This window comes from Mastomys coucha, unplaced genomic scaffold, assembly GCF_008632895.1.
Source record: "Mastomys coucha isolate ucsf_1 unplaced genomic scaffold, UCSF_Mcou_1 pScaffold13, whole genome shotgun sequence".
Classification (NCBI taxonomy): Eukaryota; Metazoa; Chordata; class Mammalia; order Rodentia; family Muridae; genus Mastomys; species Mastomys coucha.
In genome coordinates, this window is record NW_022196895.1 from 53,146,496 (window position 1) to 53,170,070 (window position 23,575).

At 43.2% G+C, this 23,575-nt stretch overlaps 1 protein-coding gene and 1 long non-coding RNA gene across 15 annotated transcripts in view; one reads left to right on the forward strand and one right to left on the reverse strand.

Annotated features, from left to right (window-relative positions):
• Window positions 1-2,460, reverse strand: part of LOC116087191 — a 5,390-nt gene extending 2,930 nt beyond the window's left edge. Inside the window, exon 1 of the long non-coding RNA XR_004117301.1 lies at window positions 2,126-2,460. This is a non-coding gene — a long non-coding RNA (uncharacterized LOC116087191). The remainder of the gene's footprint in view (window positions 1-2,125) is intronic.
• The window catches only part of Prrc1 (proline rich coiled-coil 1), a 110,313-nt gene that overhangs the window by 18,808 nt on the left and 67,930 nt on the right, over window positions 1-23,575 (forward strand). For 13 of the 14 annotated variants that reach the window (XR_004117294.1, XR_004117290.1, XR_004117292.1 and 10 more), the window contains 3 exons: window positions 1,111-1,274; window positions 7,200-7,303; window positions 9,948-10,050. Coding sequence is in view for 3 of the 14 variants with exons in the window: in XM_031365733.1 (XP_031221593.1) it covers window positions 1,111-1,274; window positions 7,200-7,303; window positions 9,948-10,050 (371 nt within the window). In the remaining 11 variants the exon portion in view is untranslated. Of the gene's footprint in view, window positions 1-1,110; window positions 1,275-7,199; window positions 7,304-9,947; window positions 10,051-14,774; window positions 18,558-23,575 lie in introns of those variants that run through there. The other variant, XM_031365732.1, reaches the window with a different exon arrangement.

Below are 23,575 nucleotides of genomic sequence, written 5' to 3' on the forward strand. Positions count from 1 at the left end.
TAAAGGCGTGCACCACCACCGCCCGGCATTTTCTTTTTTAATGTACATATTTTAAGTAAACGAATGAACATTTTTGGAGCTCTTGCTGTTCTATTGGGCATACTATGTTAGAACTCTTGTTCTTAGAACAAGCCCATTGAGGAAGCAGGCCTTTTTTCTACAAAGAAACCAGCCCGAGTCTTCCTCAAGGTAGTGAAGCTGGTGAATGAGAGCGCGTAGCCGTCAGCCTTTGGGGTCCCTCCTACTGGCACTGTCACCCACCACTGTGAGCCTGCGGAGGGCAGTGACTCAGACAGAGACAATGGGTTCTCGAGCTTTCATAGAATACAGAAGAACTGTGCTCTTCTCAGAGTACCACAGGTAACTCAGAGCCTGTAGGAGGTGTATGCCGGCCTCAGGTGACTCAGAGCCTGTAGGGGGTGTGTACCAGCCTCAGTTTTCAAGTAAGACTTCAGAAAATGTCCTGAATTCCCATCCTTAAAACACAAGGGAAATGTGTGGTTGTATCAGATGGTGTGACAGAAAGAGGGATTTGTGTCCAGTCGAGTTGGGTTTGAGTCCTGACAGTAGTACTTAGCAGCTGTGGGTAACGTCCATCATCCTGTCTTATGAGTATGAGGTTTTAACACTTAGTAAATAACAGTGTGAGCCTATGATGTGCTCCTTAGTTATGGTTTTATTGCTGTGAAGAGACACCATGACCAAGGCAGCTCGAATAAAGGCAGACCTTTAATTGGGGCTGGCTTACTTTTAGAGGCTCAGCCCATCATCATCACGCTGGGAAGCATGGCAGCATCCAGGCAGACATGGTGCTGGAGAAGGAGCTGGGAATTCTACACCTTTATCTGAAGGCAGAGAAGGAGACTGTGTACCATACTGGATGTAGTGTGAGCTTAGGAGATCTCAAAGTCTGCCCCACAAGGCCACACCTACTCCAACATGGACACACCTCCTAATAGTGCCACTCCGTATGGGTCAGGCATTCAAACACATGAGTCTGTGGGGGCCATTTCTAGTCAAACCACCACAGTGTGGCAGTAATTACTAGAAAGTTACTGCTTAGATTTGGAATTGAAATTTCTTTTGTTTTTTGTTTTTGTTTTTTAATAGAATCTGGTGGTGAACTGGATATTGTTGTGACCTCAAATAAAGAAGTGAAAGTGGCTGCTGTCCGAGACGCCTTCCAGGAGGTCTTTGGCTTAGCTGTGGTTGTTGGGGAAGCTGGACAGTCCAATATCGCCCCACAGCCAGTAGGGTATGCAGCTGGATTAAAGGTGAGTAATGATAGCTATTCCAGAGTAACGGTCCTGTGGTCTATGTGAGAGGACTGCCTACGTATATACTGAAATACCAGCTTTGTCATTAGTTAGACAACACTGTAATGTGGTGAAGATGTAAAGCAATTTTAGTTGAACGATTATTGGAAGAGGAAAGCAGTGTCTTTCTATTACACTGGTGAATACTCATCAGGAAAACAGTCACATTAAGAAACAAGAATAGAAGCCGGGCGGTGGTGGCGCACGCTTTAATCCCAGCACTTGGGAGGCAGAGGCAGGCGGATTTCTGAGTTCGAGGCCAGCCTGGTCTACAGAGTGAGTTCCAGGACAGCCAGGGCTATACAGAGAAACCCTGTCTCAAAAAATCAAAAAAACAAAACAAAACAAAAAAACAAGAATAGATACTCTTGAATAGAATCTTTATAATTTAGTATTGATTTTCAAGTTACTGAAATCATCTGTTGGATCCCAGTACACACACACTCACACACACGTTGATGCACACATACATGCATGACTGTGCACACATACTCTCTGTTGTAGTTACAAGGATACAATCATGCAGGAACAGATGAAGTTGATGACATCTAAACATTTCCCATCGTAAAGCAAGCAAAGGGAAATCCAGCAAATTCTTTGACCTCACTTCCCCTGTATCTTTCTAGCATACTTGCTTCCTTTTGCAGCAAAACCTCTGTAAGAATTTTGAACATTTTTCTCTAACTCTCTGGTTTCCCACAGGTCTGCACTCCAGCCCCTAGGCTGGCTGCTTTATTTGCTGGCCAGCAGGTGGCCGTCCTCTCTGTTGTCTAGATGGGCTTCCTGTAGCTAGGCTGGCTCAGACTCACTGTGGAGCCGTCGCTGGCCTTGAACTCCTGGTCCCACGTCTACCTCTGGAGTCCTGTGTTACAGGCATGCACCGCCGTGCCTGACTTTCACTTCTGTCTTTTCGTCTCCTGTGTGGCTTCTTGGGTGCACGCCTGGCTTTCTTTGGAGTTCATGGATTTCTTTCTGCTTTTGTGCTCCTGTGCTGGCCTCTCCTTTTCTCCCCCCCTTCCTGTTGGTCTGCATGTCCAGGCTCGCCTTTCCTGAACTCATGCCATCCCTAGCCTTAGCAAGCACCTTGTGCTGACACTTGCATCTTGATATTGTCACCGACACTATTATGACTTCTTAATTTACATCAAAGTTGCCTTTTTGACAACATCACTTGAGTATCCCAGGCTCACTGTGACCAGAATGGCACTTTCTCTTTTTCTTACACTGCCTCCCTACTCTTCATCTCCATCAACGGCAGCACCATCCGTCCGTTTCTCAGAGGAGAAAACCTGGCACCACCTGGAGATCTCTCCTGCTTGTTTCTGTTCTGTCATTCGGTCTTGTTTGCAAGACAGACTTAAGTTTGCTGTGGTTTTTTGTTTTTTTGTGTTTTGTGAGATACCACATACTATCAGTGTGTACAGTATTCTTGTTACCTATATATATATATATTATTTATAATAAAGTGAAAGCCAGCAGTCCTGTAACTCCTGATTGGATGTGGTTTATTTAGCACGTACATGTTTTTCTTCTAAAGTATTTCATAGCCCTCCTGTGCTCAGGAGCATCAGACAGCACTTTGGCATTATCCTTGGAGCCATTTGGAATGGTGGCATATTTTAACAACCAAGAAGTATACAAGGTGGCACTGAGTATAGCAGCACCTACTCACTTACAGCATGTGAGCTTAAACAAGAAGATAAGAATATTTGTGTGGCTTGGCTGGAGATGCACTGGTCAGACAACTTGAATGGTTTTATAGTTTTGTGCACATCTGATGTTGAGATTATCAATATATTTTAATAAATAGTCAAATTCACCAAGACAGATTCTAGAATCATTGAGGATCAACTATATATTTTAAAACTTTGTATAAAGGAGCATATAACGGTTTAATTCTACTGTTGCCTCATGAATCAGGCACACAAATTCTTGCCTTGTGTTCATTTAGAATTTATTAGAATGAGGGAAATTGGAGAAAAGTCTGGTGCATTGATTATAATTAGTAATTAAATGCAATCTCACAATGACTAGATTTTAATTCTAATAGATTCTGTTACACAAATTTCAGGTGTTTTTCAATTATAGTTAGAATTTATTTAAATAGATGAGAGAATCTCATTTACTCTTACTCTGTCTCTCTATTCTCTGGATTTAGGGCTGTCAAACAATAGTTACCTATAACTAAATGTGATGTGTCATTTATAATGCAAATCATATTACATTATTTTATTCACCATGGTCTGTGCTTCCACAGAACATTGTACCAAACCACATTACTTTACACGTGTCTGGTCATACTTTGTGAGTGTCCTTTGATGTTGACACCCGTGTACGTTTACAAAAAGGTCTTCATCCCATACAGTGAAGCTAAGTGCTATTTTTAGGGCTTATAACCCAGCTAACCCAGAAATGAAAAGTGGTAAACTGGAGAAAAAGAGATGTAGCCATCATAATTGTAAACTGTCAGATAAATCAGGAGTATTACATGTAGGAATTCCATTTGAAAGGTGGGGACAAATCTCCTGCTTGGATTGAATGTCTGCTTGTGAAGATTTCAAAATTGCTTTTGCAAATGAAAAAGGATTTGTAGATTTGGGCCAGAAGACATCAGAACTTTTACAATAGAAATAATGAGTGTATTTGACATTAGAGACTAAAGGAATGGCTCTCATACACATGAGATTTGGTGCTGGCATTACTTTGTGACTGAGTGGCAGGAGGCCTTATGGATGCCCTCACAGTATTATCTGTCTCTGGGAGGTCAGAGCCTCCCTGTGGCTGCTGGGTAGGAGGTGCCTCAGAAAGATAGCAGTCCTCAGGTGTGAGTCTGTCTCTGGAAACCTGAGAAAGGGGCCACTGTGTAACATTTGAGAGGGTGATATTAGTTATGAAGTGAATGAAGTTAGTAACCCAAAGAAAAGGAATTTCACTACCTGCCCATGTGGACTCTGCTTTTCATTATAGTGTCTAAGCACTAGGTCTGAGTATTTTATAAGGTCAGATGCCATTGCACAGTAAGATTCACAGTAGGTAGGCGTTGTATGGGAAAAGCTGATGTGGGTTTGTTTTTTTTTTCTAAGAAAATCCTTGACAGATATTATTGGTAGTTCAGTTTACCTTGTGATTTTATTTTGACTATTAGTTTTGTTTTACAAATTTAGGTATGAGTTATATTTTTACAACTTTTAATATAGACTCAAGATGGAAATACTTACAAATATGTGATCTGCAACCCCTCCTACCCTCCTGAAAAAGTAGAGGGAGCCGATGAGATGAAAACCTATTGGATCTTAAGTTGAAATGTTCCTTATAAAAGTTTTAACTCCCTACCAGATTTTATCTAGTATCCACGACTTTCTAAATTAGAGTTAACTTTTCTTTTAATCTGCGTTACTGTGTAAAACAGCAGATTCAACAGAAATGAAGTTAGCAAGGTTCTGAAGCTTCTGTGCCAGTCGTCGTTCTTATTGAAAGGCTTGGAGTGAGCAAATCACAGAGTGGATAACATCAGTGCTCATGGAGACCATTGTGATGACGTGTGCACATGGAGACCATTGTGATGACGTGTGCACATGGAGACCGTTGTGATGACGTGTGCACATGGAGACCGTTGTGATGACGTGTGCACATGGAGACCGTTGTGATGACGTGTGCACATGGAGACCGTTGTGATGACGTGTGCACATGGAGACCGTTGTGATGACGTGTGCACATGGAGACCGTTGTGATGATGTGTGCACATGGAGACCGTTGTGATGACGTGTGCACATGGAGACCGTTGTGATGACGTGTGCACATGGAGACCGTTGTGATGATGTGTGCACATGGAGATCAATATGACAATATGATGTGTGCATGATGCCAGTGAGCGTTGTGATGATGTGTGCAATGCCAATGAGCATTGTGACCCTGTGCACACCAGTGAGCATTGTGATGATGTGTGCAATGCCAGTGACTATTGTGCCGACGTGTGCAATCAAATTGTCTTAGTCTGAACCAAGTTGCTTCAGATACAGCATAAGTTCTGAGCTCGTCTGCATCAGATCAGTGGGAGATTATTTGTGTGCCTCTAAACTGTCTCTTATACTGATAAGAGTAGAATTCCATTCTCAAAACATTGGTAGGGGATGACAGTCAAACGTCTTAAGTTCTAAAAGAAGCTACCTTTAATTAACATGCTAGTCAGTGGAAGAGGGGCAGGGGATAGCTCTCTCTTACTTTCTTTGGGGAAATCCATAAACAAACAAAACTTGTCCTAGCTGATTATCCTTCCCCTTGTAGGTCCCAGTTATCTGTATTACCAGCTAAATCCAATGGAGCATGAAGTCTTGTGTTGTAGCATGGTAAAGTTAAACAGGCATGTCTGTGTTCCCTAGAAGCATGACATGTGGAATGCTTTGTAAGGCATAGCTCAGAGGCATGTCCACAGGGTCAGAAAGGTGGCCCGAGCAGCCGACTGATAGGCTGTTTTTACTGAAATAAAATGTCAGCTCCTTTTTAATCCAGGTGTAGGAGGACTGAATTAAACGATCTTTCAGAATCGCAGCCACCTCCTGTTTCAGTGTTAGGAGATTGATGAGGCCATATACTGTTTATACACTGGCTTTTCCTGTTTGGTTTGTCATGTGGCTCCAAGGTCTTACTGAACACTTGTTTGCTCACTCACAATGCCTGGTGTAGGAGATAGAATTGGTCGAAACTAACAGATAGCATTCACTCTGCTGTAGGATCCTATTATCCGTCTTCTTCCCAAGCTAGAGTCTTAGGCTGCTGAGTCTGTTCTCATGTAGTTGACACGTCTCTATCTCATTGGTCCCTTTACCATTGTGTGAATAGAAGTCAAGAATCATCCTTCCCTCTCTACCTCCCTGCCTGCCTCCTTTCTCCATTTCTTCTTTCTTTCTTCCTTTCCTTTCTTCTTTCTCTTTCTCTCTCTCTTTCCTTCCTCCTTTCTTTCTTTCTTTTTCTTTCTTTCTCTTAAGTCTTCTCTCCTTAAAAATAGGCTTATACTTGGCTAGGTTTTTTTTTTTTTTTTTTAATTGTGTATGTGTATGTACACACCCTCATAATCTGGCTTTAGCTTCTCCAATATACATTCTCAGCTTTGAGTTATTTGCTCAGTTTGGGTTCATTAATGACACTGATTTTGCTGAGTCAGCGTCGGTATATGTACCACATACACATGTCCATCTTTGTTTTTACTAGTCTGCATGCCTCTGCATGTATATTTAAAAGGGAATTAGGAAGACTGGGACTCCATGTTGAGTGTGGATGTGACCACAAACCCAAATCAAGAGCAAATGACCAAGCCAATGCCAGTCTGAGAAGGTTTTATGTTGAAGATGACCTCCTGCTAAATGAGTGTTTAAAATAAGGCTTTCTTATATGAATACTCAATTAGAAATTATAATTTTAAAACAATCCATTAAATTAAATGCAGACAACATAATGCATGAGGGAATCATTTGGAAAATGTATCATAAACTTAATATCAAGGGAATTCCATTATTCCATTGGACATTTTTACTCTATACCAGTGACTCTCAACCTTCCCAATGCTGTGACCCTTTAATACTGTTCCTCATGTTGTGGTGACCCACAGCCATAAGACTATTCTTTGTTACTTCATAACTGTAAGTTTGATGCTGTCGTGAACTGTAATGTACATATCTGTGTGTTGAGTGGTCTTAGGTGACCTCTGTGACAGAGTTGTTGGGCCCTAAAGGGGTCTCCACCCAGGTTGGTATTGAGAGCTTCTATCTATCTTTACATTGTTTGAACATTACAGTGCGTATGTTAAATATGTGCATGTATTATGTAACTATCGATATGTTTAATATTAATGTTGTTTGCTAAAGCTGGTTTCCAACTTGTGCTTAGGGTGCCCAGGAGCGCATTGACAGCCTGCGGCGGTCTGGAGTGATCCACGAAAAGCAGACGGCGGTGTCGGTAGAAAACTTCATTGCTGAGCTGCTGCCTGACAAGTAAGGGGCGCGGGACTCCCGGGGAATCGATGCAGCAGTGTGTGGAGTTCACCCTCAGCTGCCTGTTCCAAAACCAGAGTGGGAAGTCTGCTCTATGGTGGGCTGCTAAGCTTAGCTGGCGCTGTGCCCTCACTTTGCTTCTCTAACTGGGCAGTGCAGAGCCAGGCCTGCCTTCTAAGATTGCTTACAACCACTTGATACCTAGGCCCTAGTGCACGTTGGCTTGGGTGTAATTGAGCACTGCAGGAAAGCACACCACTTCCTGTGGTGACTCACCATCGTAGCAGACATGGGCAACAAGACTTGATGGTAGTTAACAGGTTGGAGTTACATAGTATTATGTGGTTAGCTTTAAAAAGCCCCCTCAAAAAGTTAGCTTTGCTTTTGAGGACTTTATACTTTTAATAGATTTTTTTTTTTAAAATGGAAGACCTTTTGGGGTATGCTGAGTTATTTTATAATAAACAACCATACTATGTTGAATTCTACTTATATTTATAATGTCATGGTGGTAGTAGAACCTACCTAATGCTTTTCAAGTATTGTCATTCATCCATGCACAGTTGGAAAACTTAGTCTTCTTCCACATCAGCATAATGCCTGTGTATGTATTCTGAGATGAACAGATCTAGATTTTGGTATTAGTCTTGGATTGGTGTTGAGTGTACACAAATGTTCTCATAATGTGCTAAGTGCGCTCCTTCTTTGGGAATTGATTGGTGATGCCAGGCAGTCCCTCTGTGGCTTCTGAGTCTGGTGTGAACTTTTCCTGCTATGTGAAATGTAACTAACTGCCTTGAGCCACAGCCCTTGTTTCTCAAATCTTGCCTTATACACAGAATGGGAAGATGGAGATCCCTAGTGATCAAAAGTGACTACCTTAAAGTCTTCCCTCCCATTCACAGTCGTGATCTTGATGAGGGAGAGGGAAACCTGAAAGTCCCCATAGCAAGCAGATCCAGGGACTGAAACATTGGGTGTTGGGCACGAAGCAATGATTGCAGGTTTACAGAGGAGGGCCTGGGAAAGCAGGTTCCAGGTTGCAGCATCTGCTGGAGGTGGGTCCTACAAGAGCAGAGGTTGACTGTGGAGTTCTGATGAGTGTTCACAGTGTGATAGAGAGGCACTGCTCATGCCTCGCTGACAGCTCCTCAGAATGCAAAGGTGGACGCCTCTGGCTGGGTGAGTGCCTACCCTGATGGACTCTTGAGCCCAGTGCATGCAAAATGAGGCAAAACAAGATTTAGCTGAGCTTGGCTATATTTCCTTGACCGAGAAACATTGTCAAAATAAAATAGGAAAATTTGATTAGTAGTCAAGGAGAATAAATATTATCCAGTGTTCATAAGTTGAAACATTTTTAATGCTGATATGAATGCTGAGACATTACAAAGTATCATTTTAATATTCCACAGTTGCTTATTATGCTGCTTTGTCTTACTGTGTTTAAATATCTGTATATCTCCTTATTCATCTTGTAGTTCTTTGTGCATATTAAAGGTGCTTATTCTTTAAAAGAAAGAGACATTGATAACCTTGGCCATATTCCCTTACTGCTTGCATTTGTTCCAGTATTCTGATTCGGGTAGCTAGGATTCTGGTGTTACCCCAGTTGTCCTAAGTGCGTTTATAATGCCTCATTTTTTTATTTTTATTTTTATTTTTTTATTAGATATTTTCTTTATTTACATGTAAATTTCTCCTTTCCCAGTTTCCCCTCCAAAAAAACAAAAACAAACAAACAAAAACAAGAACAAACCCCTGTTGCCTCCCCTCTCCCCATGCCTGCCACCCCACCCTCTCCCACTTATTGGCCCTGGCATTCCCCTACACTGGGGCACAGAACCTTCACAGGGCTGAGGTCCTCTCCTCCTATTGATGATCGAATTTGCAATCCTCTACTATACACATGCTGCCAGAACAATCAGACCCACCATGGTCCATGGTTGGTGATTGAGACCCTGGGAGCTCTGAGGGTACTAGTTAGTTCATATTGTTGTTCCTCCTAAGGTTTTTTTTTTTTTTTTTTACAATCTACAGGTAAGTATCTTTCAGTGGGAACAGTACCTTGATTTCACGAGTACTCTTTTAAAGGCCAACTTCTGGTGGGTAGCCCGGAACATGATTCAAAGGGGTTATGTTCATTCGGACCAAGCACATGGTTATTTCCTCTGAGTGAGCTTGCTTTCAATTTAGTAGTGACATTGTTAGATGGCTGACTGCTGGTGAGAATTGGGAATAAAAATTTCCCCACATTTTATCACTTATCACTTAAAAATATTATCCACAAGGAACTCTTTACATGTTCAAATAAGTGTAAGTTTCATCAGCTGCATATTTGATTACCCCATTCCCATAGCCCCCTCCCCATGTCAGCAAGAAGAAAATTTCCCATGGTCAGTAACATCAGCTTTCCCTTTTTGCTACTCTCTTCCTTTCTCTTCTTAGAATTAAGACAATAGAGTGATTTTATCTCTGTATTTACGGCTTGACCGTTTGCACACTGATTAGAAACCATTTTTCTCTCTCTGAGAACCGTGATCCTTGGATGTGAACAGTAGGTAGGACTTGCTTTTCCTTGTTGTCTCTTAACTCTTGTTTTATGCGGCATGTAAAGAGTGTGCTGCTCGCGTTTCTCTTGCAGGTGGTTTGACATCGGCTGCTTGGTGGTGGAAGATCCTATGCATGGCATCCGCCTGGAAGCATTTACCCAAGCCACCCCGGTGCCTCTGGAGTTTGTGCAGCAGGTTGGTCTCTCCGCCTTTGCTTGAGCTCTACATTTATTGTGACGATTACGCCCTTGATTCTGTTGTCCCCTTTTGCTTGTTGGTGTCCTGATTGTGCCATTTTGTTATTTTCCCTTTTTCGTGGTTATACTCATGGCCTTGAAATCAGAAGGAAATCAGCCTTTAAATCTGTGTGATGTGTTCCTTTCTCTTTACTCATCGTCAGTGTGCCTGTGTATGGATGCAGATACGGATATGTGTGTGTGTCTGTGTATGGAAACCAGAGGATAGCTCCTGGTGCCCCTTCTCGGGCTGTCCACATCTCAGTTACGTGAGGCTGGCTGGCGAGAGAGCCCGGCATGCTCCTGCCTCCACTTGCCCTGCACTGGGATTTCAGGCAGGTGCTGTGTTAGCTTTTCTTATACGGTGCTGGGTGCTTGTCTTATAGGACAGTCGTTTTACCAATTTAGCTATATCCCAGGCCCCCGTTTATCTCAGCTTTATTTCCACTATTTTGTCTCTTTCGTTTCTCTTTGATCTTGTATTCTCTCCTAGATATTCATTTTAGTAACATGTCAGTATTTAAAAGCTAGATGAAAGCCAGGTGGCGGTGGCGCATGCCTTTTATTCCCAGCACTCGGGAGGCCGATGCAGGTTGGCCTTTTCGAGCTCAAGGCCAGCCTAGTCAGTCTACAGAGCTAGTTCCAGGCCAGTCAGTTACACAGAGACTGTTACCATGTCTCAAAATATCAAAATAACAAAGTTTAGATGAGGGTGGAGAGTTGGCTCAGTAGTTAATAACATTGGCTCCCCCATGGCAGTAACTCCAGTTCCAGGGCATTCAATGCCCTCAGCAAGCACCAGGCACGTATGTGGTGCACCAGCATATAGGCAGACAAAATAATCGTGCGCATAAAGTAAAAATGAAGTTTGAAAAAGTGGAGTTGATAGGAATAGATTTGCTGGCTGAAAAATGGACCTAATCATGTAGCCATAGGCAGTTCCTAAATGGATTCGTACTTCTATACCGTCTGTAAATGTTCTCGTGATTCGCTAATGAACAAAATAGAAAGTGTCTTGTCATTGAGATCCCTGTACTGTTAACTGATCCTTTTTAAGATTATTTGGAGTGAATAAGCATTGGAGACTGTGTGAGGACCATTAGGGTTCTCTGAGGAGTTGCGTGTGTACAGCTATGTTTTAGTTTCATGTAGGGCCATAAAGTTGTTAAAAGCAGCAATGGTCCTTGCAGATGTTTCACAGTGTAGAAAGAGGCTGGGAGTTTTGGAAACCCTCCTATCCCTCTGACCTGAGGGCAGGGCAGGTAGAGGCTTGAAGTCAATGCTGTGCACATTGTTATGCTAATAAAACCTGGAGTGGACGGAGGGTTACAGGCCTTCTAGGAAGACGTAAGTGTACCACTGTTGGTCCAGAAGTCTTAGAAGTCTTAGACGGAGCCATATAAAACTACTGTCTTTAATAGTCGAGGAGTCCTTGCCAGTTTCTTATGACTTAGCCTAATCAGTTCCATGAGGCACTACAGGAGAAGTGTTCCACCCTGTAATAAATTATTGACTAATACTGTGAGCAAGATCTGCAAGCACTAAAGAGCAAATGGTTCTTTCTTTTCTTTTTTAAAGATTTATTTATTATTCTATGTAAGTACACTGTCGCTGTCTTCAGACACACTGGAAGAGGGCGTCAGATCTCATTAGGGATGGTTGTGAGCCACCGTGTGGTTGCTGGGATTTGAACTCAGGACCTTCAGAAGAGTACTCAGTGCTCTTAACCGCTGAGCCATCTCTCCACCCCAGTGGTTCTTATGATGCTCAGAGAGTCAGTAACAGAGGCAGAATGATGTACAGATGTACAAGCCCTCTGTAAGACCTCAGCCACACTGGTTACAGCAGGTTTGGGAATCATGGGTAACTCCACCCAGCTTGGAACACCTCAGAGCATGGTGTCCTCACCCAAGAGCTGGAGACGGGCTCACAAAGCAGCTGTGTAGTTAGTTACATGGACAGACTAAAGAGAGGGTTTCAGCAGGGCTAAGGTATTTGCTAGGAGTAACAGGCGTGCAGTCAGAGTCCTAGCTAATCAGCATGAGGAGTATTGCTCTTCAGTCTATTGCTGAAGCATCAGGAGGGCTGTGAGAGCTGTAATGACTCCCATCACCGCATTGTAGGCAGAGAGGCAGATCCGAGTCAGCACACAGTGACCCTATGGCAGCTCTGGCCCACTGCCTGTTTTTATGTATTTCTTGCATATACCTGCCCATCTACTTACAAACTGTTTATACTTTTGTATGCTTTTGTACTGAAAGGACAAAATGGAGTAGTAGTGGTGAATACTGCCCTCAAGGCCTAAAATCTGGATGGTTCTGCTTCTTTCTTTCTTTCTTTTTTTTTTAAAGATTTTATTTTATTATTTATTTTATGTGTATGAGTACACTGTAGCTGTACAGATGGCCATGAGCTATCATCTGTGTGGCTGCTGGGAATTGAATTTAGGACCTCTTCCGGCCCTGCTCGCTCTGGTGTAATTCACAGTAGCTGTCTTCAGATGCACCAGAAGAGGGCGTCAGATCTCATTACGGGTGGTTGTGAGCCACCATGTGGTTGCTGGGATCCGAACTCAGGACCTTCGGAAGAGCAGTCAGTGCTCTTATCCGCTGAGCCATCTTGCCAGCCCATGGTTCTGCTTCTTTCAAAAAAGCTTTCTTGGCCCTTGTGCTGGATGTCTGAGCATTTTTAATTATTTCTTTTTAGGGCTAGTTGGACATGCTGCTCAATGAGCTAGGCTCACACTTATGCATGTGTCCAAAGCGCTAACTTACTGCTAAGTGTCAGAGAGCACACTTGGTTAGTGCAGGCCCCTTAGCAGGAGGATTCACGTGCTTTAGAGTGCATGCAGATTGGGAGGCAGGTACTAGGTAGGTGCACAGAAGCTCTGACTACAGTTAGCTGGAAAGTGTTATTCGAACTGTGAAGTTGCATTTTGTTCTGTTTAATTTTTATGTATAGTTTCAAAATTCCCAGGGTAAGTAGTCACATTGAAATATCTTTTGTTCCTAGATGTTTACATTTCTTTGTTTTTTTTTTCCCAACATAAAATTTTATTGGTTATTTGGGAATTTCACACACTGTATTCTGATCCTACTGGCTTCCCATTCATCCAAGCTCCACCCTCCCATCCTTATAGCCTCCCCCACAAAAGAAAATGAAAAGAAAGGAAAACTACTACAGGTCCAATTCGTGTTGTCTATACACCCACTGCAGCATGGTCCAACTCCAGTGACTAACACTTTAAAGAAACTGATCCCCCCTCTCCTACCCCACCCCACCCCACCCCACTCCCGCAATCTCCTAGAAGCCATCTCCATCCTTAGCACAGTTGTAAAGGACTCTTCGGTGGCTTCCTATCTGTCCTGAAATGTCTTATGTCTGTGACTGGGCAGTCACAGTTTCATAGTTTAAGGACTTGGAAATATTTCTTCAACAAACAGTAGCTGTCAGTATGTGTCGTCGTCATGTAACTTACGCTTCCTTCTCTTCCCCATAGAACCCAGCTGCTCTGGGTTTTTCTAGACAGTCAGATCACTCAGAAATACCATCTTTGACCCACATCACAAGTGTCACCTACAAATTTGACTATAAAAAAAATAAATAAATCAAAGCTTCCAAGCTCCTATGCTGAACTTGTGAGTCAGGACTGTACTTCAGCAAGACCCCCCAGGAGACTCCTGCAGTGTATGAGAGGCAGGCCCAGGCTCTTTGAAGATCTGATGTCTCTCTTTGAAGCCCACTGCAATGCTTGTAGCACAGAGTGCTGCACTGTTTCTCTGAGGGTTGCTAGAAAGCTGTGTGATGTAACTCTTGACTACTTGTCTTGGAGTAGGCTGTAGTAGTTCCAATTTAGTTGTCTTAAGAAACTAAGAAGTTGGTTTTGTGAGGGGAGAAGAGAGCCCCACCCGTGATTATGAAGCAGCTAGCTGGGGATCTGAGCACAGTGCAGATCCATCCTGCGGATGGAGGTTCTCTGGACTGTGCGCAACACTCTGAACAAAACCCTGGCTACTCAACACTTGAATCCACTTGCCTTTCACCCCCGTGTATAAGCAAGTGGCTTTCATGAAAGCTGGTATGGGCTGCGTCAGCAGTGGTGAGTGCCAGCCCTGGTGGGCACTGGCCTAGCTTGTTTGGAAACAGCTACTGACTTATTGGCACGTTAGCTGGTTCTGCAGACATGGTCCACACACTAAATAAAGTCTTCCTTAAATGGGCTAGAGACATGATCTGCGGTCTCTCTCTGCTTAGAACTTTGTGACTATAAGAATGTCATTTTAGACAAACCTATGATTAACATGAAGTGGCCCTGGATGTAGAACTGGAGTTTAAGCCCTCAGTGTGTGTTGTGAGCTGGTGGAGTTCTTTCAAGCCTGGACGTGCACTTAGCCCCGTTCTTCATCCTCGACACCACTAAAGACTTGAAGTGCATGAGGAGACTGGTTGTATTTGGACAGAGAGTGATGGCTATTATTAACAGTAGGTGCGTGCAGTGTTGCTTGGTTCTTCTGACCCGTGTCACTTTATATAGTTGGTGGCAGCAGAGCTGAGTGTTACAGGGTTTGTCATAATCTATATTAGAAATAAGCTGAGTTGAGACTTTGAGCTATCATTTCTAACATAGTGAGATTCAATGCTGTGTCAGTGTGTGACGAGTAACGCAGTTTCCTTTTTCCTTAGGCACAAAGCCTGACTCCCCAGGACTACAATCTGAGGTGGTCAGGCCTTCTGGTAACAGTGGGGGAAGTCCTGGAAAAGAGTTTGCTAAATGTCAGCCGGACTGATTGGCATCTGGCTTTCACTGGCATGTCTCGCCGACAGATGATCTACAGTGCAGCCAAGGCTGTGGCGGGCATGTATAAGCAGAGGCTGCCACCCAGGCCCATGTGAGACCAGCTGCTGGGGCACGGAGACCGGCCATCGTCACCTTGGGCTCCCTGTCAGAGGAAACTGAGTAGCTTCCATGAATCCAACAGTTTTTACAGTTTTCCTGTAGGCTGCAGGCTTTTTAAAAAAATTCTTTTTTTTTTTAAATAAAGGTACAATGTCATTCCAGTAAAAAAAAAAAAAAAAGAAATAGATCCTCTTTTTACTGTCATAATTTCATACGTCCTGGTTCTCAAAAAACAAACACAAATATATTTACAGCACAATTCAGCATAGCAGATTTATAAAGTGGAGATCTGAGTTCACATATTTGATGATTTGTTCTCGACTCTTCTGGTTTCTTAGTATGTAATGAGTTCTGTGTGTTCACTATCTCGTGAGGGCTTCTTTCCTGTCATCTGTGTGTGCACATGACCTCAGTGCTTGCTAGGCTGGGGGTGCGCAGTTTGATGTGTTTTACAGAATATGGGCCAAATTAACAGAATGGATATTTTTTTTGTCATCATGTACATGTATAGTTTGGAACTTATGCTTGTTTCTTTTTTGTTTTAAATTTTGGCATTTTACAGATTTATATTATGAACATCAGAAAATAACATTTTATTTTTTCATTGCTATCTAAAAACTAAAGGGCAGATCAAGTATACCTTAGATTGGAAATGCACTCATGTTTTTATTTCGTTTATTTTTGTAAATTGGTGTCTGCTTGCCTATCCGGCTTTGTACCATGTGTGTACAGTGCCCAAGAAGACCAGAAGAGGGCAGCAGAGCTCTGGAACTGGAGTCAGAGATGGCTGTGATGGAACTGGAGTCAGAGATGGCTGTGAGCTGCTCTGTGGGTGGGGGGAAGGAACTTGACTCCTCTAGAAGAGCTGTCTGTGTTCTTGCCCACTGACACATCTCTCCTGCACCCCTTCCTCCCATGTTACTTTTATATAATGGCATTAGCACTTCCACAAGTCAGCTTTCACAGCAGCTGTTCCTGCATCCATTCACATCCTGCAAACCGTAAGAGGGATTCCCTTCTTTTGGAATGGGGTTTTTCTTCATCTAAAGCTACTTCTTTTTTATTATTTGAGAATTTCATCAATGTGTTCTGATAACATTTATGCCCCACCCCTCCCTGAACTCTTTCATCCCCACTGTGTGCTTCTGTTCCAGTCTTCTTTTCCCCAGCCCACCAAGTGCAATTTGTATTGTCCAAATAGGTGTGAGGCCGTGTCCAGTTGACCAACAAGAGGTGACACCCTTAAAGAAGTTTGACTGTCCCTCCCTCAGAAGCCAGCAACTGCCACTAACTCCCTAGCTGTATGCATTGGGGATTGGAGGATGTAAACCCATCTGTGCTGGGATGTTTTCTGACTGGGATGTGTAGATTTAAGCTTATTTTTTTCTAGTCTGCCTTAAGCACAGTCTGACACTCATAACTGTGCCTCTCTGCCTATATTTCTTAAGGATGTTTTCAGTGGGATGATTTTTATATTCGATGTGTATGTTTTCTTCCCAGACATACTGTATTTTACCATTCGGGGATTTACATAAGTCAAAATTAAGTGAATTTTTTTTTGTTGTTGTTACTCAGTTGAGCTCTATATGTACAATTCAGATATCTTCCTGATGACAGTTTGATACGTAATGTAATTTAAATTTCTTTTCCTTGTTGATGCATTCTGAAGGTGTTAGCATTAGAAGTCTCTGCACTCACTCTTCCCTGTCCTGACATGCACAGTGTGCCTGCCAAGGCATCCTGCTTCTCAGTAATTACGTCATTTCTGCTACTTTTACAGTAGGGGGAGAGGTTTTACTTCTGAGGTGGGTCTGTGCTGATCTCCAGACAGTGTGTGTGTTGCTAGGTGAGGTTGGAAGGACACACTGCTGTGGCTCATGTGGTGCACCTGCCCCAGGGAAATGTGGCCTCAGTACTTCTGGTGGCTTCTTCCTGCCTAAGAAGCGGGGGCCTTTCTCTATCACTTGTTTGCTGTGCTCTGGCTTTAAAACTTGTCCTTTGGCTCTAGGGATGTAACTCTGTGACAGAACACCAGCTAATGTCAGGTCCCATGGTCAGTCTCTAGTATACAAGCATACACGCATGCATGCATGTACGCACGCACACACACTCACATGATGGGGGATTAAACGCTGTCCTCGTGTAACAGTATTTGATGGGGCATTGCCTGGATGATGGTGTTAACTGTTCTCTGAAGGCAGGTTTTGCAGATCCCAAAGGTACCCTGTGATTCTCTTCCTTGTTTAACCGAGTCTGTACTGGCTTCGTTGCTGTTTTAGAGGCCATCCTGGTAGCAGCACAGGAGGTCACTGACATCTCATTGGGTGATAGTTTTCCCTTGAATCCTCAAACAGCAGTGGCCGGCTTATGCGATGGCTTCTTTGAAACCGAATGATTGCCCTTACCTAGTCTGCCTTCTGTGAGAAGGGGAGAAGGGAGAGTGAAGGATGGATGGAAGAGAGAAGCATTTGATCCAGTCTGATCTTGCTGGAGACCGTTTCCTCTGGCCCAGGATTGGAAGTTGTCAGAGTAGGGGCTGACTGCACAGGCTTTTCGTCCCTAACCTGTGTCATCCTTGGGTTCTGCTGAATCAGAACAGCAAGTGCTGCTTGTCTCTTCTGTAGCTCATCCAGGAGTCTGTGTGGTGGCGTTTAGGCCTGACCCGCCCAGTGTCCTGGTTCCCTCCCCAGCCCTTCTGTTCTGTGTACTTTTCTCTTCCTACATGTCTTTCTTTGTGTAGCATCCACACTGACAGTTTTAGAGACTTTGTGGGTGGCGATTGCCCTTTTTCAAGCCTTTCAGGAAAAATCATGTAACAGTTTCTCACCATTGCCATGTGGTGGTAGTGGTTTTTGTGAAGTTTGTTTTGTTTTGAGCTCCAGATTATTGGGTTCTTATTTTAATTTATTTTCGTCAGTTGGAAAATAAAACAGGAAAAGTAATTTAACATCCATCTCACAGGATTGCTCGATTGCTCAGTTCCAAGGCCCTCCTGTTCAGTGTTTGTTGCTTGTCTTGTTTCAGCTCTGGCTTGCTTTGTTCATAATAGTGCTGGGCTTGGAGCTGAGAGCTTCATTTTCTCTAGGGAATCACTCTACTGAAGCCCGAGCCAGCACTCTCTACTGCCACAGACTTCTGACATTGGAAAAGTTTTAGAAGCTGGGAGTTTTCTGATTCTCTCATTGTTGTTTTTCCTCAGTCTTTAGAGGTAAGTGTGGATGTGTAAGACGACAAACGAAGGCACGTAATGTACATCTATTCTGAATTATGCAAATTAGCTCTTACTCAGGGTCAACTAAATTACTTCACCTTGCCCTTTAGTTTACTCTTATTTGGCAAAAAGGAAAAAAAAAAAGAAGAAGGAAAACTAAATAGGACTGTGTGATTTGTGAAGCCAAATTGATAGTCTGATGTAAAAGTTGTGTTAAACATAAATTATTAAGTGTAGATTTTTTTCCTAGGATATTGTATTCATTTTGTGATATTACATAGAATGATGTATTGGATAAAAATCGATTTTGTAAGTATGTAAATATGCCATAAATAAATACTTTGACTTATTTCTCAAAGGTGTACAGTGATTTAAATGCAAATTTATATTAGCATATCAGAAAACCAAGTGCTCTTTTTTGGGGGGGTGGATCTCAATTGGTTACCAACTGCCACAAAGTATCAGACATTTATCTGGAGAATCATAACATCAGGATGCACCAGGTTCCAACATGGCAGCAGGAGAACTCAGTTGAGAGGAAAGAGGACCCGTGAGATACAGGTAATGGTGGGAAGTCAGGGGCTCCTGAAGGGAGCTCTGATACCTGCTGTACCTTCTACTTTCCATTCGGACCTGCCCTTGGCTTTTCTTATTTTGGAGTTGTTTTAGGGTCAGCAATATGAATTGGAGGAAAGGGACAAAGGTTTTGAATTTCACCTGGCACTATAAGTATCCTTAACCTTAGGCAGCATCCACTACCAGGGTAGTTGACACAGCTCCTGAAGGTCATTGACAGTGTCACCACCCACAGTTTGCATTTTGTGTATGACGTTTACTGCTCTGAAAATCCAGTGCTTTGCCTGTCTAGCCCCGGCCTCTTACCCACGGGCAAACATGAATCCTACTGTCTCTGAAGCCTTTTGTTTTTTTTTGCTGGGATGTTATAGTTGAAATCTGTGACACTGTTTGGATTGACTGCTGCTCTAAGTAACACTTACTTAAGGTCGCCTGCGTGCATTTTCATGGTTTGGTTCTCTTAGTTAACTGAAAAGTAATACTATTTGGATGTACCAAAGGTTAAGTTTTCCACTTATCTACCCAAGGACATCTCAGTCGCCTGAGCTTTCGTGGCTATGAGTTGCTGTAAATATCTTCAGGTGTTGTGTGGACTGCTTTTAAGTCTTGCTATGGTAACAGAGTTTTGTAAAAACTTCCCAACATCCTCTGTTAAAGTTTGGTCTTTACTGTACTTGCCAGAAGCAAATGTAAGTTTTGAGTTGACCAGGTGAGGATAGAAGAGCTGGGTCAGAGACTAGTGGGAAAGCTTGCCAGAAGACAAGAGACATAATTGCTTTGGGGGGGGAGGTCATTTTTGTTTGTTTGTTGTTTTTGTTTTGCCAAGCGTCAGCGATATTTTTAATAGGCCTATTAAATAGCCGATCTACAACAGAAATGAAAGTGCCAGGCAGAGCATCAAGGAAGTCAAAGCTGTAAATGCAGGGAATGGTAAGTGAGGTGTCAGGTGAGCTCATGTTAGGAGATCAGTGTTCCCAGGAAACCCGAACCCCTGGAACTGTTAGAAGACAACAGCAGTGCCCTGCAGGGCTCCGCTGTAGGACTTCATGATTAGGATGCTATTTGCCCAGGAATTGAGGCTGACAGTTGACAATGGGATGACCTCATAAAAGTAAAAGGCTGCACAGCTAAAGAACCAATCAGAGAATGAAGAGGAAGCCGCAGAAGGGGAGGATCTTAGCTGGGTGTTCATCTGTCAGGTGAGGGGGACAGACCTCTGCCTTGAGCAGGGTTTCCGGGTAACATCAGAAGGGAACTTGAATGCTGTCATGCTACTGTGACCTCTGATTTTCTTATACCATTTTCACATAAAGTGACTGAAACGTACATTAGGTCTTTTTCTCACAATGTAACTTACCGAGTCAACTCATTTCCCACAATATTCTGGATATTTCCTTAAGAGTTGTGGATACCTAATAACTTAACAAATTCATGTGGGATGGGACAATTCAAACAGCAGCAAGGCTTTGCTTCCCTGGGTTTCTAATTTTATACTTGTGTTTAGGGCAACACATTGTTCACCCCATAGATCTCATTTTTGTTTGAAAGGGCTGTTGGAAGATTCACTGCTTGTGGGAAACTGCTTACAACATTTGGATAATTTGTTCTGCAGTCTGAGAAACCATAAAATAAGTTTATATTGAAGCATCACATTTGAGTTAAAAACTGGATGTCCTCTAGTGACATCAAGTATTTTGAAGTATATTTTTTATATAATTTTAATTCTTACTGATACTAGAGTTTTTCATACAGTATATTTTGATCACAGTTTCCCCTTCCCTAACTCCTTCTAGATCCTCCCCCTTCCCACTCACCCAAATCCACACTCCTTTCTCCCTCTCTCTGTCTTCTCTCTCCCTCTCTCTCTCTCTCTCTCTCTCTCTGTATATATGCATCTCTCTCTCTGTCTCTCTTTGTCTCTCTTAGAAAACATTGTATTTGTTCCTATTTGCTCTCTCTGTCTCTCTCTTTGTATCTCTCTCTTAGAAGACAAATATTGTATTTGTTCCCATCTGCTAAAACAACAAAAACCCAATAAGGCAAAACAAACAAAAATAGAGCCAAAGCAAAAGCACAAGAAACAGACATACAAACACACACACACACACACACACACACAAAGACCTGTAAGTTAAAAAAAATACCCAGACAAAGCATTATGAGACAAACTTCCAAAAATACCATTGAGGTTGTTTTATGTCTGCCATCTACTGCTGGCTAGGGCTTACCCTTATATGTAGCTTGTGTCACCAGTGAAATTACATTGGAGAAAATGAATTTTTCCATTGTGAACAATTATCAGTTGGAGATAGCTTCTGGGTCAGTAGAAACTTCTTGAAATATATACATATATGAAGGAAATCTAAATGGAATCGCTGAATAACAGGAGAGATCAAGCCCCAACTGGACATCTCTCAGTACCAAAAGTAACTTCCACTGTCAGGAATCTGTCCGATTGAGTTGTTGGAAAAGAAGTCCCATGAAAACCATATAACACAGGCTATTGGCAAAGCTATTGGTTGCTCTTCACAAACTGATGGTAAGGAGAGAGAGACTGCCGGTTGGCAGTTCCTTTGATGTCCCAGCTGCAAAGTCCGCGTTTGATCTCCAGGGCCGCCGCTGGTGATTCACGCTGCAGGATACCACAGTAGGGCTCTATTCTTGAAGACAACACCTACCATAACTCATTGAACACAAAGAAATTGGTCTGGTGCCTACCTAGAGCTTCCACCCCTACTGAATAGTATTCATGGCACTAGAAGGTACTGTGCACGCTACCAAAGGAGAAAGGTGAACACCAACCCAGCTGCAAACCCTTCAATCTACAGTGGTGACCTGCCTATGTGATAATGCTGGAACAACAGTGGCACAAATGTAGGAGTAACCAACCAACGCCTGAATGGATTTAAGGCCCAGTCCATGAGATGGACCTATGCCTGACACTGCTCAGATGGTCAAGAACCCAAGACCAGACAGACCATGGATGTGGAGAAAACCAAGTACACTGTTCTGCTAATGGAGTGTGATGGTAAAACAACCCCTGATGACATTCTACAATACTCATAGACCAGTGTCTTGCTCAGCCATCATCAGAGAAGCTTCTTGCAGCAGATGGGGACAAATACAGAGACAGACCCGCAGCTGGACAATTCGTAGAGAGGGTGGGAGACCCGCAGCTGGACGATTTGCAGAGGGTGGGAAGCCTTGGAAAACTCAGTCCTTTATGGGGGTCTCTATCAAACCCCTCTCCTAAGACTCAGGGAACTCTGCATAGGGAGGCAGAGAGAGTGGAAGAGCTAGTGGGGACAGAAGATATCAAGGGAACAGGCTCTTCTAGACAGGACAGAGCTAATGTCCATGCACTCACAGAGACTGGCAGCATGCACAGGACCTGCCCTGGTCCAAGCCAGATGGAGTTCCAAGGCTGAGAGGGGAAGTGGACACAAGGCCCCATCCCTAACTATAAAAGGAATCCCTTAACTTGTTTTTGAAGTAAAGTACTGACTATGTACCTTTTAAAATATCCTTTTCTTTTCCTCCCTCTCTCATACATTCAGCCTCAACTGCAGCTTCCTCTCCTCCCAGACCGTCCCTCCACCTTCCCTCTTCCCCAGGTCCACTTTTCCATTTCCCTTCAGAAAAGAACAGACCTCCCAGAGATATCACCCGAACATACCATAACAAGTTACAATAGTAAGCACAAGCCCTCATATCAAGGCTGGACTAGGCAGACCATTAGGAGGAAAGGGGTCCTAAGAGCAGGCAGAATAGTCAGACACACCCCCACTCCCACTCTTAGGAGTCCCACAAGAGCACCAAGCTACATAACCATACCATATGCAGAGGAGCTAGCTCAGCTCCATACGGGCTTTGGGACTGTTACTTTAGACTCCAGGAGCCCCTAGAAGCCCTACTAGGCTGATTCTGTGGGATGTCTTCTCATAGTGTCCTTGATCCCTCTGGCTTCTACAACTCTTCTTCCTCCTCTTCCAAGGGACTTTCCTAAGCCCTGCCTGATATTTACTTGGCTGCAGGTCTCTGCCTCTGCTCCCACTAGTTGCTAGATGAAGTCTCTCTGATGATGATTGGGGTAGGCAGTGATCTGTGAGTGTAGCAGAATATCATCAGGAATTATTTCATTAACTTTTTTTTTTTGAAAACCAGTGGTGTTTAGTTCTATCTAGGTTTCTGGGCTATCTATCCTCTGGTTCCTGGCCATCCAGGTAGTGTCAGGCATGGGATCCCTGTCATGTCATGGGCCTCAAGTTTAATTAGTCATTGGTGGGCCAATCCCACAAGTTCTGATCCACCATTGACCCAGCACATCTTGCAGGTGGGACGACTTGTAGATCGAAGGTTTTGTGGCTGGGTTGGTGGCCCAATCCCACCACTGCCTGGTTACAGAAGATGGCTGGTTCAGGTTCTGTGTCTCTCATTTATTAAGAATCTTCACTAGGGTCACCCTCTTAGATTCCAGGAGTTTCCACTCTTACTAGGTTTCCACATCACTCGGAAATGTCTCCCAATTCCAATCTTCACTCCCGGTACTCCCCTCCCATCCCCACTGGACCCAAGTCTACCCGAATGAACAATCTATTCTATTTCCTCTTCCCAGGGAGAGCCATACATCCCCTGGCTTGAACATCTTTATTATTTATTTAGCTTCCCTGGGTCTGTGGTTTGTAGCATGACTATCCCTTACTTAACAGCTGATATCCATGTAAAAGTAAGCGCATACCATGCTTCTCTGTCTGGGTCTAGGTTTTTAAATATTTTGTTTTAGAAATTTACAAAAGAAAA